Source organism: Heteronotia binoei, chromosome 19 (genome assembly GCF_032191835.1).
Source record: "Heteronotia binoei isolate CCM8104 ecotype False Entrance Well chromosome 19, APGP_CSIRO_Hbin_v1, whole genome shotgun sequence".
NCBI classification, from domain to species: domain Eukaryota; kingdom Metazoa; phylum Chordata; class Lepidosauria; order Squamata; family Gekkonidae; genus Heteronotia; species Heteronotia binoei.
Window position 1 is genome coordinate 11,812,105 of NC_083241.1, and position 23,298 is coordinate 11,835,402.

Consider the following 23,298-nt stretch of genomic DNA (forward strand, 5'->3'; position numbering starts at 1 on the left):
GGGCTGCCAATAGTACTGCAGCAATCAATCATTTTGTGAAATAGGACCCATGCAGAGTTTGTAAAACAAAACCACCGGCGAGAGCTTTCACACGGAAATCAGGTGACATAGTTGCTGTAACATCATTCTCTCTCTCTCCCTCCCTCCCTCCCTCTAATCTTCAGCTTTGGAAGACCTCCATGTTTAAAAGGCAGCTGGCCAGGCACAGAATGCATTATAGTAATTGAAAAGTGTTAGCAAGCTGGCCATTAAAAGTAGCCGGTATGATTATTTAATTGTATTGATCGAGGGCATTTATCTGCCGTGTGTTCTTGTAAGGTAAACTGAATTTTTGCGCAGGTGATTCTAATGCATTATGCGCCGAAGCATATTGCGCTCTACGTATTGTGTCCCGTCACAGCATTATCAACCTGCGCTCGATTTAGAGAAGTTAATCATCCTGCACAATTTGTGTGTGTGTGTGTGATGTCATACCAGCTCATGTTTTGACACTGTAATTTATTACAGCGGATTGCATCCAGATTTATGCTGGAGCCCTTCACTCCAGTTTGGAAGCTGACTCTTCCGTACGGTTAATATCTTTAGGCCGTCATAGCGAACTGGCATTGTTGCTCCTTTCCCCTTTCGTCTGCTGCTGTTTGTTGTCCAGGTTGTAGGCCAGGCAATGTTATGAATGCTAGAGGAATTACTGGGCATTTTTTAAAAAGCATCTTTTCATATGAAGCTGCCTTATACTGAATCAGACCCTCGGTCCATCAAAGTCAGTATTGTCTTCTCAGACTGGCAGCGGCTCTCCAGGGTCTCAAGCTGAGGTTTTTCACACCTATTTGCCTGGACCCTTTTTTTGGAGATGCCAGGGATTGAACCTGGGACCTTCTGCTTCCCAAGCAGATGCTCTGCCACTGAGCCACCGTCCCTCCCCCTTTTCATCTAGAGCAGGGGTGTTGAACTCATTTGTTATGAGGGCCAGATCTAAATGAGACCTGGCCGGGCCAGGCTGTGTCAGGCCGGGCCATGTGTGTACCTATTTGCGATTAGATAGCATAGATATGAACAATGTTCTCTCTAAGCTGCAGAGTCTTGTGAGCAAAAATTCTACTTTGTGAGCTACTGGTATTAAAGTTGTGAGCTACTGGCATGAAAGCTGTGAGCTACTACATAAATTTTTGTGCTCTGGGGTCATCCTCCTGAGCTAAGACAAAAATGTGTGAGCTGGAGGCTAAAAATCTGTGAGCTAGCTCACACACGCTAGCTCACACTCAGTTTAGAGGGAGTGCTGGATATGAACTACAGACAAACACGACTAATTTTTTTTTGTTTAAAACCCTTAAAATATGGTTAAAACGTTGGTCTTAAAGGTGCTTTCTTTGTATTTCTGCTGTGGGACCCAGGGAACTGGGCAAAGGCTCTTTCCCTCCCTCCCCAGGAGACTGGGAGGGGGAGGGGCTTCAACCAATGGAGAAAATTGAGGTTTTCCTCTGTAGCTCCTGTGTGAATGAGCAAGCCTTGCAAATCAAGTTGAGATGCAGAAGGAAGCAAGAGAGAGGGAGAAGGAAGCAGACAAGAGCCAGTTGCTCTGGGGTCTGATAGGAGACCTCCAGGGACCTGATTCAGCCCCTGGGCCGCATGTTTGACACCCCTGATCTAGAGGTTGAGTGTGTCATTGTGAATCCAGCAAACTCGTCGGTGGTTAGATAACAATAACGTCTTTTGAAAACTAAATTCAATTTCACGACTTTTCTTTTTCAGCCAGAAAACCTTGCCCAGAAGCTTCCTAATCTTGTGGAACTGTGAGTGTGCAATATCTTTTTTGTTTACAGTAGTAGAGCATTTGATTTAAGCAAAAAAAAAAAGATGGCGAAACTTACAGAAGAATATCTGTTTACCGTATTGTTGCTGAAGAGCTAGTCTGCTTTGGCCTGGTCTCTAAAAGATGCTTTTCCGTGACCTAATTTTGTTGGAGTGCTGCCTCCGCTTCAAGACAGTGGTTCTCTTCCTAAGCAGTAGCTTGGAGGCAGCACTGCAGTAGCCAGACTGTTTGCTTAGAGAACTCACATAACATACTTTTTTCACCTGCTTGTATCAGAATGTAAAGTTTTTTTTTACTTCGGTTTATTTGTTTACTGCATTTATTCCCTGCCTTTCTTTTCAATGGGAGCCCAAAGTGGCTGCCATCAATCTCCTCTCCTCCTTTTTATCCTGACAACAGAGTTGTGAGGCAGGTTATGCTGCGAGCATTTGACTGGCCTGAAGTAACCCAGTGAGCTTCCATGGCAGAGTGAAGTTTCAGACTTGGGTCTCCCAGATCTTTATCTGATGCCCTAAGCTCTATACCAGGAGTGGCCAAACTTGCTTAGCATAAAAGCCACATAGAATAAATGTCAGATGCTTTAGAGCCACAAGACATGAACAAATATTACACACACGTCTTTAATAAAACTCTTAATGCTTTCTTTGCACAGAAAGATGATACATATCTATGCACTTGACAGCACGATCATGCTAGAAGGAGACTTTTTAAAAAAACAAAAGCTAGGAATAACAGTCCCCATAAGACCAGCATAGGGAAAGGTGAGGGAATTATTTTTTGGCACCGGTGGGAGAAGGAAACAGACATGTACCATATAAACCACTGACCGCTGTTTGCATCATCATGCACCTCTCCTTACCTTGACACCAAGGTTAGTAAATACAGCTCCTACAAGAGCCGTGAAACTACAGCAGAACCCTGCACTGCCCTCTTTTCTTCCATCACTCTTTCCAGTGGCTCCCTCGGCTCTTGCGCTCTTCCCCTGCTCTAGGTCTCTGTGTGACCTTTGTGGTGGAGGAGAAGAGTTTGCAATCCTGTCTATTTTCTCCTTCTTCTCCACTTCACACATGGCAGAAGTAGTCATCTGCCTATTGGTCTGTGCACAGAGGCTACTGTCAAGCATGATATTTCTGGGTATTAAGTTAGTATGCATTTGGCGTTCCCACTTCCCTCCCCCCTCCTTCTCCCTTCTGTCCCCCTTTTCTGAATAAAGACCTCTCTTCAAAGCTTCCCCCACCTGTGGACTCTCAAGGATGCAGGATATGCAAGTAATCTCCATATTGTAAAGCAGAAGTACCTCCCCCGAGTTCCCATACATATCAGCAAGCCAGGAATGTGTGGGAACCAAGAGATGTTGTAGTATCCAAATGGCTAGTTGATAGTATGCTTTGAACCTTCTATGCAATTCACATCTGTATGTTACGTTTTGAAACTATCTGAACTTTGTCTTCGAAGTAGCCTTTAAGATGCCATGCTACGTAGCGTACTGTATCACTTCCAAGGTATCGTTCCTTGGACAAGTATTGGATTATCAATAAAGCAAGTCTTTGATTTAAACAAAAGCTTGATTATTCAAAATACCGATGCTTGACATTTTGGAAGTGATCCTTTTGGGATTCTAACCGACCTGGCAACTTTTTAACAGTATGGCAGAAAGAACACCAGATAATGGCAGACTCCCTACATTCCCTGAGAGGAGACGAGGAGAACGCAGAGAGGAAGAGACCGGAGTACAGACCCCTCCTTGGCATATCCTAGATGCTCGGAGAGTAGCAGGGAGAGGGTCCCCCTTACATATCCAACAATTCCTCATCACACCTCGGGACTGGGCGCCCAGAACCTCCACCACACTCATGGATGAGGCACCAGCACAGAGAGAGGCGATCTTGGCACAGCCGTCACGGAGGGTGAGAGTGACGAGCGAGAGTAGGCGCACAAGCTGGGGGCTGTGGAGATCGCGATGAACCCCAATCGGAAGAGGGAGAAGAGTATGACGACCCTAACCCTTCATGCCCAGACGACGATGACGACGGCCCCGAACCTGAGGGTAGTGGATTTGTCCAGACGTTGAGGAGCGAGATGGCTGAAATGGTAAAATGCTTGCAGGAGGAGATGCAAACCAACGCCACCTTCATGGCGCAAGAGATGAGACGGCAGTTGGAGAAGGTGCTACCCCCAGTCGACCCGAGAGGGACCCAACCACCCCCTCCCGGCCACAGCCTCCATTGCCACTTGCTCCACGAGATTATGGCAGAGGGAGGGAGCTGGATGCCACTTTCGATGGGGACCCAGAAGAAGAATACTTTTCCATCCAAGCCAACAGCTATATGCATTATTGGGGGAATACCTTCCCTGACGAATTCAGCCGAGTGGATTATCTGGGGTCGAAACTGAAAGGGGTTGCAAAACGCTGGTATGTAAGCCTGTACGAAACCAGGAGCCCAGAATTGGATACTGTAGCCGCTTTCCTACAAGCTTTGCTGACGCAGTATGAAGACCCCCTCCAAGGTGGTGAGACCTACAACAAGGATCGAAATTGGTGCGAGAGTATGCGGCCGAGTTCAGTGCAAATACGGCTAAGATGAGGGGATGGAACAAGCTAATGAAAATAGAGCAGTTCCAGAGGGTCCTAAATGCGAGCGTTTTGGATCGGGCCTTACAATAAGCTCGACCTACTACACTGGTGGGGTGGCTGCAATCAAAACCAACATGAAGAGAGTGGCCCTGCAACAACAGCAGCAGCAAGGGGGAAAGGGGGGACGTGAGTCTCAGTCTGGGGCAAAACCCGATGGGAAAAAAGCTAACCCCGCAGGGGGGGCTACCAAACCAGCCACCCCACGGCATTGCTTCCGATGTGGAGACCTGAAACACTTGGCCGTGAATTGCCCCGAGTGACCTCGAGGGCCCTCCTTACTCCGAAGCCCAGCGCCCCTAAACCAAAGAACGAGGGATGCCAGAAGGATGCCGCCAAAGGAAGCACCATTGCTGCTACCTCAGCGGACGAAGAAACCATCGTCATCGATCAGCTAAGCGAGATGTCCTGGGAGGACGAGCTGGCGGGAAATGGGGACAACCTGCACTGAGAGGTGCCGAGCAGCAGGTCGCGGAACTAACGGCACCACTAAGGGTGAGGATAACTGGAATTTTATTTTTCGTTCCCCTGACGTTGTTGAACCCAAACTTAAAACGATTTGTCCATGTTCGGGCCCTAATCGATTCTGGGTATATGAGAGACATAATCACCCCTAAGCTGGTGGAAGCCCTGGGCCTCCATAAAACATTACTACCACACCCCATTCAGTTTGAGCAAATGGATGGGACTGTAATGAAAGGGGAACCATGTGTGAAACAGACGCAAGAAGTGCCGGTGGGGATAGAAACCCACTGGGACACTGAACTCTTTGTAATAGCCCCCTCCTCGTCCTTTGACATCGTGCTAGGGGTAGGGTGGTTGGCAAAGCACAAACCTGATATAAAATGGGGGGAACAAACCATTGACTTTATTGATAAAAAGTGTGAGCATTATCACTGGGACAAAAGCTGGGGAGCCAAGCCCCCTCCTAGAAATGAGAAACTGTGTTTGACAATAGAGGAGGTGCGGTCAATCCCTAAGGAATACAGAGACTTTAAAAGAATATTTAGTGAAGAGGAGTCAAATGAACTTCCTCCCCACAGAGATACTGATTGCGCTATAGAACTCATTCCAGGGCAGGAGCTCTCCAGAGCTAAGCTCTACTCAATGGGGTGGGCAGAGAAAGCTGAATTAAGGAAGGTTTTGGACAAAAATTTAAAAAGAGGTTTTATTTGGCCAGCCACGGCCACCTCACTTTGCTCCAGTGCTCTTCAGGAAGAAGAAGGACAGCGGGCTTCGGCTTTGCACAGATTTTCGAGGGATTAATGGGATTTCCACCTGGAACACTTAACCCATACCACTGATCAAAGATCTACTGAGCACCGTATCAGAGGGGAGGATTTTCACCAAGCTAGACTTACGAGACGCGTACTTTCGAGTTTGCATAAAAGAGGGAGATGAATGGAAAACAGCCTTCAATACCCCCGTGGACCAATTTGAATACTTGGTCATTCCCTTTGGATTGCAAGGGGCACCTGGAGTATTTATGAACTTTATAAATGCAGTCCTACGGAAATACTTGTATAAAGGGGTCGTGGTGTGCCTGGATGATATAATTATTTATTCTAAGGATTTACAATCGCATGTGAAATTAGTACGGGAAGTGCTAAGCACCCTATATGAGCACCAACTGTATGCTAAGTTGTCAAAATGTGAATTCCACAAAATGCAGTCCTACGAAAATATTTGTATAAAGGGGTCGTGGTGTACCTGGATGATATAATTATTTATTCAAAGGATTTACAATCGCATGTGACATTAGTACGGGAAGTGCTAAGCACCCTATATGAGCACCAACTGTATGCTAAGTTGTCAAAATGTGAATTCCACAAAACAGAGCTTGACTATTTAGGATACCGGGTGTCAAAAAGGGGACTAGCCATGGACCCCGCCAAAATCCAAGCAGTGTTGGTTTGGGAACCCCCGAGGACACGTAGACAGCTCCAGTCTTTCCTCGGTTTCGCAATTTTTTACCATAATTTCATACAAGGATTTGCGCAAACGATGTTACCCCTAACTGACCTTTTAAAGACTAAAGGAAAAGGGGTCGAAGTCAAAAGGCCAACAGCTAAATTAGCATGGACAGCCAAATGTCAAGAAGCCTTTAATAAACTAAAAAGACTGTTCACCAGTGAACCTATCCTTATTCATCCCAATGAGCGAAAACCCTTTGTGGTTCAATTGGGTCAACTCTTACCTTTTGCAGAATATGGATATAACAGTGTACATAGCTCCACTAAAACCTCCCCTTTTTTGCTAGTGAATGGATATGAGGGGAAACCCTTCCCGTTACTACCGGGTGGAACCATACTGGAATTACCTTCTTCTTTTGAACATTGGTGGGGGAGTTTGGGGAAGACATGGAAAGTAATACAAGAGAATCTAGAGGCAGCTAAAGACAGCTACAAGAGGCATTATGACAAAAACCATGCTCCTGTGTAGGACTTTAAAGTAGGAGAGATAGTCTTTGTATCTACTAAGAGTTTACCATTGCCTCAACCATCCAAAAAGCTGGCGTACAAGTTTCTTGGTCCGTTCAAAACAAAGAGGATAATCAACAAAGTGACAGTAGAATTGGAATTACCGAAAATGTTTAGTAAAATACATCCTGTTTTTCATTGCAGTCTTCTTGACAGAGATCCTGGAGCTACGTCATGACACCCTCGACCACCAGCTCCACAACCTATCCAGATTGGGGGTCAGAGTCACCATGAAGTTAAAGAAATATTGGATACCAAGTTAAAACGGGGGGTGTTGTATTTTTTAATCAGATGAAAGTATTTCTCACCAAGCCACGATGAATGGGTAGAGAGTTCAAATGTGCAAGCAAAAGAATTAATAAAGAAATTTTATAAGTTGCACCCCTCAAAGCCTCGAGCAAGATCATAGAGGGGGCAGTATGTCAAGCATGATATTTCTGGGTATTAAGTTAGTATGCATTTGGCGTTCCCACTCCCCACCCCCCTTCTCCCTGCTATCCCCCTTTTCTGAATAAAGATCTCTCTTCAGAGCTTCCCCCACCTGTGGACTCTCAAGGATTGAAATGCTTGACAGCTACCTGAGACCCTGATGCTAAACACACTTCCTTGACAGTAAGCCTATATTAAGTTCCTCCTTGACCTCCAGGAGCTGCGCAGTTTGTATGAAAGAGCCACAGGCGGCTCAGCCACCTTCCGCACTAGCTCTTCTGTGTGCTAATTCTTAAGGCCTCTGTTGTAAAGAAGCAACTTTGAAGTACAGCACATCTGCTGCCTTTGGTTAAGAATGTACAAATTGACTCGCTGGGTTGGATGTGGCTCCACCTGATCCAGTATTCTGTTTCTAGCAGCAACTTAGCCCAGACGCAAACAGTTTGAAGGTGATGACTGCATCCTGTGCTCTGATCCCCAGCGTGTCAGAGTTATAGCCTTTGTACCTGGAGATATGGGATAGTAGCAGCTGATGAATTTGTCCAATCTGTTGCTGTAATAAACACTGGAAAAACTGCGCATGCCCACAGCATATGCACTGTCTTGCAATCATGTGACCACTGCAAGGAGAATTCGGGCCCCCCCCCCACCTGCCGCTTCCTGTGTGCATGTAGACTGAAGTGTGCCTCTGCAGCGGCATTAACAGCTATTTGAGACACAGAAAGATAGAGTTCTCTCTGTGTCAACGTAACATTCAGGGCTTTTTTGGTTGAAAAATGCCCAGCAGGAACTCATTTGCATATTAGGCCACAGCTCCTGATATCACTGATATCATTTTTGTGGAAAAGCCCAGCAGGAACTTATTTGCACATTAGGCCACACCCCCTGACACCAAGCCAGCAAAAAAAGCCTTGGTAACATCACCCCATTTCACTTGACACAGAGAGAACTCTGTGTTATACCTCTGAGGATGCCGGTCACAGCTGCTGGCGAAACATCAGGTACTACTATGCCAAGACCACAGCCATACAACCCCAAAAACTACAACTAATGTATATTAAAAGTTTACTTTTAAAGGCCTAACTGAAAATTATTGAACAGCTCGTTCTGCATAGTCACAGGTTTTCCAGCTTGGTTTTTCTCACACCCTGCACTACGTGGGAATCTATGTGACGTGCTAAAGGCAGTTTGCCGAGGACTATGCATGTGTCATTTTTAAAAAAAAACACCACAGGGTGCACAAAAGCCATTTGGCAGGTACCTCTTGTAGTTCTTTGGATCCTGGCTGAGAACATCCAAGAACTCTGCTTGCTTCAGTCTGTCCAGGCCTGCGGAATGTCCTTTACTGTTTGAATCTAATTCCAGGACATTTCATTATTTACAGAGAAATGGCTTCCCACGTTGTCAGCTCTGTATGACTGCAGCGGGGATGCTCTGTCCCAAGGGGCCTTGTTTTAAAAATCTCGATCTTGCAATTCTGACCGAAGGCAGCAGTGTCTTTTCACTCTGCCAGCCAGCGGCGGCTGATTTTAGCTGATCTGCTTTTGTCTTTGTACAAATAAGGGTTTGTTCGTGTTCCTTTGGCATGAACGAAACCATTTTGTGCTCCAGTACCGATTACAAATGAACTGTCTTGAGAGTTCTAGAAAGGATCCGTATGAAGGAAATTTGCAGAGTTTTGTTCCAAGGTAGCGGCAGTTGCGAGTACTCCCCACCAGAGAGCACTCGATAAATTTTTTTCAGCCTTTACAATAAGAAATAGAAGCTGAGAGAGCCAAAGAACCGCGTAACTAATTCTTGGTGCCCAAGGGCCCTTTTTGTTTGAGTTCCTCAAATGGCAAGCCCATATTCCATGTGGCAAACTGCTTTTGATACTGGGGGGGGCGGGGGGAGTGGATTTTCACCATCAGATTGTGAGATGACAGGTGAGGGGGGTGGGGTCTGCTGATCAAAGGCATTTAAAAAAAAAACACACACACTAAACACACCCAGACCTTGGGACTTGTTTGAAATAACTATTTGGAGCCTGGCATTAACTTGTCTGGTCTTGTTGTTTGCATGCATCTTACAGTGGATGAACCTTTCTTATGAAAGGCTGTGTAGGTCTCTGCCCTTTTATTTAAAATTGAAAACCTATACATGATATTAATAAATATTCACTTGAGAGTTTTCTGACCGTAGAAGTAAAACCAAGTGGGGTTCCTAGGCATTTGAGAAGGACCGCTTCCCAAATACAAAGCACCATTGTGACATTTCAGCCCCCACTCCCCCTTGCAATTTTTTGGTATGACTACAAGTTTTATTAGCTAATGAGGCTGCTGGAGCTCGTTGTGTGTCAGTTTTTCCACCATGAAATTTTTTTTTTCCCAGCCAGCCCCCTGATTCAGGCCATTTCATATGAAATCCTTTTTATCAATGAGCGCATCACATGCCGTTCTGGCCCATCCCCCACCAAACCATGATGCTGAAGCTGGGTCCATTTGCCATTCATGCTTCCTACGTTCTCCAATCTAACACAGATCTGTAAGATTCCAGGGGGCACTCCACTTGGGTATTTTTTGTGCAAAATTTAGGCTTTGGACTGGGCACTGATCTGTGGCTGCTTGTGGAGTCCAGTGATTAAGCCACTCAGACACTCAAGATAAATACCAGCAACATCTGTGGTTTGATGGGGCAATAAGAAACCAGCTGCAGCTTTCACTGCCCCATGTTACCCTTGAGTACTGATTCTAGGCATGAGATGACTGCCCCCCCCCCCCGATTGTATGTACAGTGTGATGAAAGATTACACCTTTGCCCAAACTGAATGTATAAAACTGTCTACCTCATAAGGGTGTGCAAACAAATTATTCCCCCCCCCCCCCCATTCTGGTCTATTGGATAAAAAAAAAATCTGTATTCACGAATGCCAGTATTTGTATTTGGGTAAGTATTTGGGAAACCTGAATTTATTCAGTTCCATTATATCCTATACGAGGACCATCCCCATAGGGAATAATGGCTGGTTGATCCATTTAAGTTAAGCTTAAATGTCTTCTGAGTTCACTTGCAGTGGCACAACTCAGAAAGCTCAGAAGGCATTTAAAGTTACCACAGTCTCTTTAAATGCCTTCTAGCTAGTAATCAAAAGCTCATGGCAATGTTATGTTGTGTTAGTAATACTTTTGAAGTCATCTCTGGTCTTCCATCCCCCTTCCAAGTTTTATGCATGCAACAAAGTGGAAATTTGGCAGTTGCTTTTTTATTAGCCTGCCTTTTGAAAATGACAGGTGGTATGTTCTCTTGTCTCTTTCTCAGGTATCTCCATTCAAACAACATTGTCATTGTACCTGAAGGTAAGTGTCTTACTATCTTCAAATAATGAAAACTACAGTTGTTAACATTTTCACGGCTGAGTTCCTGTGAAGTTCACTGCAGACTTGATATCACCACGTATAAGCTCTGTTATGCTTAAAGACTGCATACCTGTCTTCTATTTGGAAAGCAAAGTGGGATTTGTCTCCGCAACACTGGGATTTGTCTCAGCCGCCCTGTGCCACCTCGTGGGAAGGGCAGGATATAAATCCTAAATAAATAAAACATGCCGTTAGCTGAGGCCATTAGCACCATGCTTGGTGTTTAGCTGGGACCTGATGAATGATTTTATTACTCATTTATCAAGGACGTCCCCATTCTTCTTGGCTGTGTAAATAGCTTTATCTTCGTTCTTAGCTCAGCATGAGTGGCCAGTTTGGAGTAGTGGTTAAGTGTGCGGACTCTTATCTGGGAGAACCGGGTTTGATTCCCCACTCCTCCACTTGCACCTGCTGGGATGGCCTTGGGTCAGCCTTAGCTCTGGCAGAGGTTGTTCTTGAAAGGGCAGCTGCTGTGAGAGTCCTCTCAGACCCACCCACCTCACAGGGTGTCTGTTGTCGGAGAGGGAGATAAAGGAGATTGTGAGCCGCTCTGAGACTCTGAGGTGGAGGGTGGGATATAAATCCAATATCATCATCATCATCAATAAAAACACCACACACACACACATAAACAAACCTTGTGAGGCAGGCTTTTTGCTATTCTCCTTTTACAGATGGGGGAGCCAAAGCTGAGATTAGCATTCTAAAATGGTAATTGGCCTTCTAGGCCATCTAGTTCACCCTCATTCTTGGTGCAGAAATCCAGAGCTAGAGCATTCCTGATGGAAGGCCAGTGGAAGATGTTACATCGATTTTGGTCTTGTCCAGCCTCTTCTTGAAGTTGTCCAGCAAAGGACGGCCCACTCCAGCCTGACTGAACTGTTCCGTTGAGTCTTGTGGCTCAGCTGCACCCGTTAACTAGGTTTTGAAACACTGACCTCGGTTTTCTTTTTATTGGTAAAGCGTAAGAGGGCCCAATTTTAGGTGCAGTATTGACCTTTAAAGCCCTGTATGATTTGGGGCCAGCATACCTTAAGGATAGCCTGCTCCCATTCACACCTATTATGGTCGACCTCTGAGGGCCCGCTTTGGGTGCTCACACATCTGAGGTGAGACAAGTAGCAACCCAGGAGAAAGCCTTCTTGGTCATGGCACCAAAGTTATGAGACTCCTTCCCGGGGGAGATTGCTCTGTCCTCCTTGGTCATTGTCTACAACCAGCTGTTGAAGACTTTTTTTTTTAATTTTGTCTGCCATTCTCTCAGTAACCCTCTTTCCCGCCCTTTTTAATGGTTGGGTTTGTGGGTTTTTATGTATATATTTTGTTAGTGGCTTGTAATGTTCTTCTTCTAATTGTTACCACCTCGGTGGCCCCAATCAAGCAGAAAGGTGGGGCATAAATTCTGCGAATAAAAGTGCCCCCCCCTCCAAGCAAAACAATGTGGGACTGATGCATTTGAGTGTAGGCAAAACTGTGGGAAAGTAATAGCAGCAAAAGTTATGGTTCAATAACAGTTTTGCCTAATAGAACTGAATCCAATGGCACTTTTAAGACTGACAAAGTTTAATTCTGGGTATAAGCTCTCATGTGCATGCACATGAAAGCTTATACCCAGAATTAAACTTTGTCTTGAAGGTGCCACTGGGCTCAAACTTCGTTCTGTTGCTTCAGACCAATACAGCTATCTACCAGAATCTAATTTCACATTTTGATGTTCATTATTTGCCCGAGCCCTTACCAAATAGAACAGTTGGGACACTGTGGTTTTTGATATACTTCCATTACCGTCGATGTGTCAGAACGGAACATTGTTCCAGTTTAAGACTCTGCCTTGAGTTGTGCTTATTCTGCTTTTCTTTTGAAGCAATAGGTTCCCTGGTTAAACTGCAGCTACTGGATTTGAGTGACAATGCGCTTGAAATTGTGTGCCCTGAGATTGGCCGTCTGAGGTCCTTACGACATCTTCGACTGGCTAATAACCGACTGAAATACTTGCCGGCAGGTAAGGAGGGCTGTGAAGCTTTACAGTGCGTGCAGTTTATACGCGATGATGTGCTGTATGCATTTCAGTTCTGACAGGTCAGCTGTTAGAAAAGTGAGCTAAAAGTTGCTCAACATTATTTATTTATTGATGTGATTTCTATCCTGCCCTCCCTGCAAGTGGGCTCAGGATGGGTCACAGAGTCACGTAAAGACTGGGACCAAAACAGCAATAATAGGAATTCAGCAATAAAAGTAACATTAAAATCAACCATGTAGCAAGGCAGAGCAAGCTTGCCTTGATAACAGAGCTTGGGTGGGGACGTTTCAGAGTGGTGCAGCTGAGTAGCTCACTAGATTAAAAGGATCAACGCAGTCAGCAAAGGGAGGCCAAGATGGATTTGGATGTCCGGTGCCTCAACTGAAAGCCTGGCAGAACAACTCCGCTTTACAGGCCCTGCAGAATTGTCACAGGCTGTTAAAAGACAGGTTGCTGAAGATATTTCCTTCATTGCTTTCTAAACTGCAGCATGAATATAGAGGGGGTTTTAAAAAATGCTGTATGCAAAGAATGTAGGAAGGTTATTGAAGGGGAGGGAATATGTTTCCTGAGCATTGCTGAGATTGTGTGATGCACCTCTTTATTGAGTCTGGATGCTGAGTTAGTAGCTTCCACTAACCTTTGAGCTATAACAGAAGCAGCAAACTGTGATGGCAGTTTACAGTTATAAATTTATTCACTTTGTTTTTTGGCCTGCTTTTCTCACCGAGACTCGCAGGTTATAAAATATAACAAAATGTAATCAGACGGCATAAGACAATCCAGTAAATGACAAGGTAGGATTAACAGTGCAGAAATCAAATTACAAAACGTCAAAAATTGTGCAGATTCATGGATCAGGAAATACGTTTTACAGAAAGCTGATTTTAAGAATTGCTGCTTCCAGTTTTATTTTATTTAAGTCTGGGTATTTTTGAGCCTCCTAAAGTAATTTGCCTTGTGCTTCTGCCATATGAAAGCAAGGTTTGTTCAAAGGAAAGCGAGCGTTTTATTAGAACTTGATGTGTGCTTTTAGCAGATTCCTGAAAAAAGGAACTTTGACAAAAAGGGGAGTTTATATTGCGGAATGATTGACTGCATGTCTGCCTAAACTTTGCTTAGGAAATGGCCTTTTACTGTCATGTAAGCTTCATTTTATTTCCTTCTCCTTTCATATGAAATATGGAGCATTAAGCCTCTTCTTCTTGTGTGTTCAAAGCTTTAGGTATGATTTTGTACCTCTAAAAAATATCACCATTTGTTAACCATTATAAGGTATAGGAAAAGGTCTGCCAGTGTGTGGAATACAGTGAAGCAGAGTCAGCTTGTCCAAAGTGCTTGAACCAACACTTTATCCCCCCCCCTACATCCCCGCCGTCAGTATTGCCTTTCATACAGTGAATATTAATCTTTCCCGTCCTATGATAATCTGCTGAAAAATTCTCTGCAAAAAAAAAAAAAGTGAGTGTTTAAAATCTGTTTGCATCAAGTGTTCTCCATCATCATTTTACAGGCACATTTTGAAGAGGTTTCTTCCTTTTATGACTAACCATACTGTAAGAATTTGGCTCATGAACTCTTTGTCAGGAGTTCCTCTTTTTATCGAGATCATGGATCGGGTGGATGTGGTTGTTGATGGCTTTTGAAATAGCAAGGAAAATACTGTTTATTTTGCTTTAGCCAGGGACGTGTAGTGGACTTTAGGATCTGTGTAGAATTAATCAGATCAGTCAGTCAGTCTTTATCGCATTAGTCAAAAAAGCCATAGCAACAAAAAATAAAATACAAATGTCCAACAAGATAAAATTGGAGGAAGGGGGGGGGGGGAGAGAATAAAAAAAATGAACGTTTTAAAAGAAAGTATTAACATACCAAGTCATTAAAATATATCTACATCTGTGTCTGTCTATATGTCTATATCTATCATCTATCTAATCTGTGTACTAACAACAGCAGGTAATTGAAGCTTTGTCTCAGTTGGGGGGAGCTGACATGAAGGCCTTCTGGTGGCTTTGGGAAGGCTTGTACCAGAGTAGGTGGTCCAAAGTACTTGGTTGAAGTTAATTAGGTCTCTAAAAGTCACAATCAGCATTTTGAGTTGTTTCCTGGAAGTTAATAAGCAGTCGGTGAAGCTCTTCTTGTACTGGCAAAATTTGAACACAGTAGGAATTAACAGTTCAGGAATATTAGCTTTCAAAGGGGATTAGATAGATTAATGGAGGATAGGTCTGTCAGTGACTACACATGGTAACTGAGGGGAACCTTCACAGGCACTAATCATCTGAATCCCAGATCTAGGAGGCAACAACAGAGGAAGGCCTCAGCTTCTGTGTCCTGTTTTTGGCTGTTCAGAGGAACGGGTTGGCCACTGTGTGAGACAGGATGCTGGACTAGATGGACCACTGTTCTGATCCAGCAGGACTCTTCTTATGTTCTTAGCAGGGAAAGGCCTCAGCTTCTGTGTTCTGTTGTTGGCTGTTCAGGGGAACTGCTTGGCCACTGTGTGAGACAGGATGCTGGATTAGATGGACCACTGGTCTGATCCTACAGGTCTTTTTTTGAGGTTCTTACCAGGGAAAGGTAAGAGCCCCGTGGCGCAGAGTGGTAAAAGCTGCAGTACTGCAGTCGGAGCCCTCTGCTCACAACCTGAGTTCTATCCCAGTGGAAGCTGGGTTCAGGTAGCTGGCTCCAGGTGGACTCAGCCTTCCATCCTTCTGAGGTCGGTAAAATGAGTACCCAGCTTGCTGGGGGGAAAAGTGCAGATGACTGGGGAAGGCTATGGCAAACCACCCCATAAAAAGTCTGTCGTGAAAATGTTGTGAAAGCAACGTCACCCCAGAGTCGAAAATGACTGGTGCTTGCACAGGGGACTACCGTCACCTTTTTTACCAGGGAAAGGCCTCAGCTTCTGTGTCCTGTTGTTGGCCCTCCAGAGGAACTACTGTGTGAAACAGGGTGCTGGACTAGATGGACCGCTGGTCTGATCCAGCAGGGCTCTTCTTGTTTTCTCGCTGCTGTGTTTTGTTCTTTTACCAGCATAGTGCAGCATGTAGAGTGCCTGATTAGGATGTGGGAGCTCTGGGTTTGACTCCCCACTCTGCTATGGCAGCTCTCTGGGTGTCACTGTGTCTGTCACAAGCTCTCAGCACCCAGGGTTGCCATGAGGATGAAGTGGGAAGAAGTGAGGAGAACGATGTTGTAAGCCACTTTGGTCCTCCATTGAGGTATAAATGGGGTATAAATATCTCAATAAACGAGACTTCCAAACCATGTCAAAGGCAGCCCCATATCAAGTGGAAGAAGAAGAGGTGACTGGATTTATACCCACCCTTCACTACCTAAAGAAGTCTCAGAGGGGCTTTAAATCTCCTTTCCCTTCCCGCAACAGACCCCCTGTGAGCAATACTCCCTCTAAGCTGTGGAGTCTTGTGAACAAAAATTCTACTTTGTGAGCTATTGGCATTAAAGTTGTGAGCTACTGCATAAATTGGTTTGCTCTGGGGCCATTTATCCTGAGCTAAGACAAAAATGTGTGAGCCGGAGGCTAAAAATCATGAGCTAGCTAACACTAACTCAGAGGGAACACTGCCCGTAAGGTAGGTGGGGCTGAGAGAGCTCTCCTGGAAACTGTTCTTTGAGCAGAACAGTTCTGAGAGTTATGACTGACCCAAGATCATTCCAGCAGTTGCATGCGGAGGAGTGGGGAATCAAACCCGGATCTTCCAGATAAGAGTCCGTGCACTTAACCACTACACCAAACTGGTGAAGTGCAGCACAGTAGTCTAAAACATGGATTGCCATGGCCAGATGACCCTCCTCCTCAAGAGAAAGGCAAAGCTGGGCAAAGGAGCTACTGTGCAATCATAGCTTCAAGAGAGGATTGGACCAACATCTGGAGCAGAGGTCCATCAGTGGCTATTAGCCACAGCATGTTTGGAACTCTCTGGGGCAGTGATGCTCTGTATTCTTGGTTCTTGGGAGCGGCAACAGTGGGAAGGCTTCTAGTGTCCTGACCCCACTGATGGACCTCCTGTTGGCACCTGGGTTTTTTGGCCACCGTGTGACACAGAGTATTGGACTGGATGGGCCATTGGCCTGATCCAACATGGCTTCTCTTATGCTCTTATGTGGAGACCCGAGACTCCGTGGCTCCAGTGTCGTCCCCCAAGCAGCAGTCTTGCTTTTTCCTGGCAAGGCCAGTCCAAGCCATCCTAACCGGGATGGCCTAGGCTGCTCCAATCTCGTCAGATCTTAGAAGCTAAGCAGTGTCAGCCCTGGTTTGTACTTGGATGGGAGACCACCAAGGATATCCAGGGTCTCTACCCAGAGGCAGGCAATGGCAAACCTCCTTTGTTTAACTCTTCCCTTGAAAGCTGTCCCCCTAAGTCAGTTGCCAGTGATACTGTCCGGTACAGTTGTCACCAATGAACACTCTTTCATTGAGTAACAGTGTTTATTAAGTGCTTGGACAGCTACAGCACACACAATACTTTTTGCTGAAACTGAGGCAGGAGGTCTTCGTTCCCACTGCTATAGGTTCGGATCCGTCCATCAAAGCGCAAAGCACCAAAATCTACCAATAGCTTTCCCCTCCGCCCCCCCCCCCAACATTCCAAGCCCCCTTTGTAAGAGAGAAACGAATGCACACATTCTCCAGGAATAAGCTAACAGACATTGGCCTTGGTGCCATTACGTTCACTCCTCTTCCCAGGGTAGAAGCAGTTACATAGTAAGGCATAGACATAACAGGCAGAACAGGCTGGTAAGAGCTAATCAGGACCCTGAGAGGTTACATAGAGTTACAAAGAGTCATTTGTAGGAATGTAATTGAAATCATGGCACCCTTAACAGACACCTGATGGCACTTTATGCACATAACCCGTGCTGGCCATGCCAGGTGTGGTTCCTTAATTCCTCACTGACAGAATTGTAAGCAAATAGAATCTCAGTCTTGGCCTTCCTGCCATGATTGCTGCCCGTTGCCCTTGGAATCAACAAATGTTGAGCTTAAATAAGAATTGGCTTTGGTTAATCACTGCTTTAATGACTGCTTTGTTGTTCCATTTTCACCGAACACTCTGGGTTCCAATACAATCGCAGAAGTTTTCATTCAGAGGCGGCAAAGAGACATGTTGTGCTGCTCAGGAGTACGGCTGCATCTTTGTTTAGCAAACACCTACTGCTTTTTTGGCAGACCCGCAGTATAAACCTTCTCTTTGATAAATATCAAGGCTTTGTCAGCCAGTGATGAGATCATAGGATCTGGCATTGGGAATCCTGGCTTAATTCCAGTCCCCGTCTTTCAGTTATCATGGCTTCTTTTTACGCATCTTTAAAGTGGTGCGCGAGGTGCGTACATCCTGCAAACTAAGTATTAGAAAACCCAACCTAGACCATTAAAAGTTCAGTAATTAGGCTTTAAAACAGAACACACCAAATAAATATCTGTGAATGGGGGAGCTGGGGAAATGTGTTATCTGGAGATTATCACACAACTCTCACTATCACATTTCTGAATCTGCTGCTTGTTACGGCTGACAAATTTGAGACAGCAAGTTTGGTGTAGTGGTTACGTGCACGGACTCTAATCTGGGAGAATCAGGTTTGATCCCCCACTCCTCCACTTGCACCTGCTGGAATGGCCTTGGGTCAGCCATAACTTTTGTAGAAGTTGTCCTTGAAAGGGCGGCTGCTGTAAAAAGCTCTCTCAGCCCCACCTACCTCACAGGGTGTCTCTTGTGGGTTGGGGGGGGGGGGAAGGTAGAGGAGATTGTGACCACTCAGAGACTCTGAGATTCAGAGTGTAGGGCGGGATATAAATCCAATATCATCATCATCATCATCAATCATCATCATCTTGTCGTTGCAGACCCAGTAGATCAAGACGGGTAGCCATGTTAGTCTCTCTGTAGGAGTAGAAAAGAGCAAGAGTCCAGTAGATTAGTGGCAGTGTAGGAGTTTTTGTCCATCAATGCTTACTTCTTCATGTGCCATGTTATCTGGAGAAATGAGCAGCGACTCACAAAAGCTCATAACCCTGCCCAAAATTTTAATCTTTAAGGTGCTACTGCCTCTTGCTGTTTTCTACTGATGTAGACTCAGCAATCCAAATCACTTGAAAACTTTGAATTCTAACACTCTCTAAAGCAGGGGTGGCCAACAGTAGCTCTCCAGATGTTTTTTTTTGCCTACAACTCCCATCAGTCCCAGCCCATTGGCCATGCTCTAAAGTATTAATCGGAAATAACCAACTATTAACAGCGAGGGAACTCTTCTGGGCCATCTCTAGTGATTATAGGCCAGGAGTGGCCAAACTTGCTTAATGTAAGAGCCACACAGAACAAACATCAGATGTTTGAGAGCCACAAGATATGAACATCAGATGTTTGAGAGCCGCAAGAAAGGAAGAGAGGGAGGAAAGAAGGCAGGCAGGCAAATAGATGGGAGGGGGGAAGAAGGGAGAGTTGGAAAGAAAGCAACTTAAATGCATCAGGATTTTTTTTGTAGAAAAAGCCTAGCAGGAACTCATTTGCATATTAGGCACATCCCCTGACACCAAGCCAGACAGAACTGCATTCCTGTGCGTTCTTGCAAAAAAAAAAAAACCCAAAACAAAACACCGGAAATGTTTTGGCTTAGCTCAGAGGAGTGATATAAAGAGACAAATGCCTTCTCCAAGCTGGCTGTCTGGGGCAGTGATGCTCTGTATTTTTGGTGCTTGAGGGGTGGGGGTGCAAAGTGGAAGAGCTTCTAGCCCCAATTGTGAACCTGCTGATGGCACTTGGGTTTGTTTGTTTTTTGGCCACTGTGTGACACAGAGTGTTGGACTGGATGGGCCATTGGCCTGATCCAACATGGCTTCTCTTATGTTCCTATGACATGGTGGTGAGGGCTTTGAGAGCCACACAATATGTGTGAAAAAGCCACAGTCTGACCACCCCTGTTCTAGGCAGTGGAGGGCAAAAATGTAATTGTATTCAGCAATTGTGGCACTCTGGAGCAAATGCTTAAATAACCTCTGGTGGGTGAGTGAAAAAAAAAGTAAAGGTAGTCCCCTGTGCAAGCACCAGTCATTTCTGACTCTGGGGTGACGTTGCTTTCACAACATTTTCACGACAGACTTTTTACAGGGTGGTTTGCCATTGCCTTCCCCAGTCCTCTACACTTTCCCCCCCAGCAAGCTGGATTCTCATTTTACCGACCTCGGAAGGATGGAAGGCTGAGTCTACCTTGAACCAAGCTTCTGAGCATTGCTGTGAAAGGTATACTAGGAATTCTCTTTTTGAAAGCATAGTCCTTAAGGCTGATAGCAAGATATGTGACCACAGTAAAGATCTGAGTAAGATGCAACCATTTGATGAACAAGTTTTTCTAATTGCATTTTATCATGCGGTTTATTAATTTGCACGTTATTTTTACTCTGACCTGGATGGCCCAAGCTAGCCCAGACTCATCAGATCTCAGAAGGCAAGCAGTGTCGGCCCTGGTTAGACGTCAGGTGGGAGACTACCAAGGAAAGTCCAGGATTGTTATGCAGAGAAACCAACGAAAGTCCAGATTGTTTGCAATGGCAAACCAATTCTTAACGTCTTTTGCTTTGGAAACATTTCCGGGTCACCATAAATGAACTGCGACTTGATGGCACATGCCACCACTGTGTTATTTTTATGAAAAGGGCCTTGGGACCTTGTGATTGGCCAGTTCGGGACTCAGTTTGATGCCCTTTGAAAATACTGCACTATTAAAAAGAACCATGTTACCATCTTTCACCTCTCTTAGGTGTTCACCAGTTTACTACACGTTCTTAATAGGCCCTGTAGCCGAGAAGAATGCTGGGGTATAAATATTTTAATAAAACAAATAGACAAAAGGGGACTGATCGTAAAGGCTCATTTTGCTTTGTTTTTAATGGCAAAGTTTTGCTTTCCCGACTGTAAGCTCCAGTTCTACAAAGAGGCAGCACGCGACTGTTAGGTACAACGTTTTCTTCTTCCCCTTCCAATTTGTGGAGCATGATCCGAACGTCCTGCAGAGCTGCGTGACTCACACTGCGAAGCAGATGGGCAGCAATGCAGCCGCCACATACAGATGTTTTGCATCTGGCTTAGCTGCCTTTCAGCAACTGTAATGGGCACACCTAGCCCAGTTTGCTCTGACAGGTGGAGCCCGAGAGGCTAGTGGCATCAGCTGGGTGGTCACATGGTCTTTGGTTACGGTTTCCTATCGGGCATCTTAAAACATTTCTGTTGTTCTGGAATTATTTCTGTGATCGTACCTAATTACGTGCCAGGAGCAGCGTGCACGATCACTTACCATTGAAGTCGAGCAAGTGGCTTCCTGCCAGCTTTCAGTACCGTGCATTAAAGCCTTTTCTTTTCCCAGATGGCATTTACTATGTTTTCATAAGGATCATTTCGTTCCAGCTCACATTTTTAATCTGTGTACTCTACGGGATTATGTTGCATAGATGGTGTCTTCAGACATGATCTCTTGTTTGGATGATGATTTTATGCTTTCTTGTTGAGGACAAAGTCTCCTGTCAAGATTTCATCTTTGTTGCAAATGGGAAAACTTTCCAAGTTCTTTTATCTAAGTTTTTAATTTTTTAAAATCTTGGAACCATGTTCTGGCAACTGGGTTTTATAAATAAAGTATGGGTATGTTAATAAGCGCAATAAAGCTGGTGTTAATTTTTTAATGTGTGACAAGGTTTTTTTCTTGTGTGAGGTGCACGTTGCTTATAAAACTTGCATGTCGTAGTACCGTGCTGTACAATTTAATTAAAAACAGGGGGGTAGTGTTTGCTCAGCAAACATTTAATAGTTAATTATAGATTCGCTGAATTAAAAAAAAAAAGCTTCATGTTTTGCCAACTTTTGATGTAAAGTGAATTAATTAAACGGGGTTGGCAGTGGCTTGTGTTCTCAACCCACCCTGTGGCAAAGCCGCCTTTCAAGATGCCATTTGCATTACTAGGATGTAAGAAAACAAGATTGCTTTCCAGGTTCTAAACTCTAGACTTCAGCCAGCCTGCCTCAGAATAAATGCCTGTAATCACCACAGCCCTGGTGGGCTACAGCTAGATCCAGTGACCTTGGGCTGACTAGGATTGTGGCCTCGAGGTGTTTATGACTGCAGTTGTGTGCCATCAAGTCACATTGAATTCATGACAACCCCAGGACCACACAGTTTTCAAGGCAAGAAAAGAGCAGCAGCAGAAGATGATATTGGATTTATATCCCGCTCTCCACTCCAAATCTCAGAGTCTCAGAGTGGCTCACAATCTCCTTTATCTTCCTCCCCCACAACAGAGACCCTGTGAGGTGGGAAGAAAGCGATGATATTGGATTTACATCCTGTCCTCCATTCTGAATCGCAGAGTCTCAGAGCAGCTCACAATCTCCTTTATCGTCCTCCCCCACAGCAGACACCCTGTGAGGTGGTTGGGGCTGAGAGGACTCTCACAGCAGCTACCCTTTCAAGGACAACCTCTGCCAGAGCTATGGCTAACCCAAGGCCTTTCAAGCAGGTGCAGGTGGAGGAGTGGGGGAATCAAACCCAGTTCTCCCAGATAAGAGTCCGCACACGTAATCACTACCCCAAACTGGCTCTCCGGGTTTGCCATTGCCTCCCTCTGAATAACAACCGCAGCCTTCCTTCGTGGACTCCCATCCAAGTACTATTTATATCCCCGTTTTCTCCCAAAGGGGGTCCTGATGTGCCTTGTGACAGCATTCTTGTTAATTTTTTTCTTCACAACAACCCGTTGAGCCACGAGTGCGTGACCAGCAACATCATTCAACCAGCTTCTCTGGCGGAGTGGAGATTCAAACCTGGGTCTCCCAAAGCCTGTTCTGACACTTGAACTTCTGTGCCTATGGCATTGGTGGTAAGGGCTAATTCTTGCACAGCCTGTGTGAGAATGTGTATGGTTGGGCAAAAAGGAATAGGCCTCTCTTTCAACCCTGTACCACATGCACAGTCTGTCTTGTACGAGAGCTCTGGCTGACCCAAGGCCATTCCAGCAGCTGCAAGTGGAGGAGTGGGGAATCAAACCCGGTTCTCCCAGATAAGAGTCTGCACACTTAACCACTACACCAAACTGGAGAATGGGCCACCTTCTTTGGGGGTCCACAGAATTGGAACCCCCAATCCAATCTTTTTGAAAATGGAGGGGGGGTTGAAGAGAGGCACTAGATGCTATGCTGAAAGTCTTGGTCCCTCTACCTAAAAACAAGCCCCAGATACCCATGGATCGGATGAGTCGGCACACTTAACCACTTCACCAAACTGGCTCTGGAAAAAGCCTGGTTGGGTTCTTGGAGCAGAGGAAAGCTCTGCTCTTAGCTGAACAGACTGATACAATTTTGTTGCTGTTGTGGTTCAGTCGCACAGTAGAGTCCAACTCTTTGCGACCCCATGGGCCAAGTCACGCCAGGCCCTCCTGTCTTCCATCATCCTTCGAAGTCCGCTCAAATTCATGTTAGTTATATCAGTAACGCTGTTCTGCCATTTCATCTTTTGCCATCCCC

General features: G+C 45.2%; 1 protein-coding gene across 4 annotated transcripts in view; it reads left to right on the top strand.

Annotated features, from left to right (window-relative positions):
- Positions 1–23,298, top strand: part of LRRC28 (leucine rich repeat containing 28) — a 77,624-nt gene that overhangs the window by 8,821 nt on the left and 45,505 nt on the right. For 3 of the 4 annotated variants that reach the window (XM_060260048.1, XM_060260050.1, XM_060260049.1), the window contains exons 3-5: positions 1,750–1,790; positions 10,649–10,686; positions 12,611–12,748. In XM_060260048.1, the coding sequence (XP_060116031.1) occupies positions 1,750–1,790; positions 10,649–10,686; positions 12,611–12,748 (217 nt within the window). Of the gene's footprint in view, positions 1–1,749; positions 1,791–10,648; positions 10,687–12,610; positions 12,749–23,298 lie in introns of those variants that run through there. The other variant, XM_060260051.1, reaches the window with a different exon arrangement.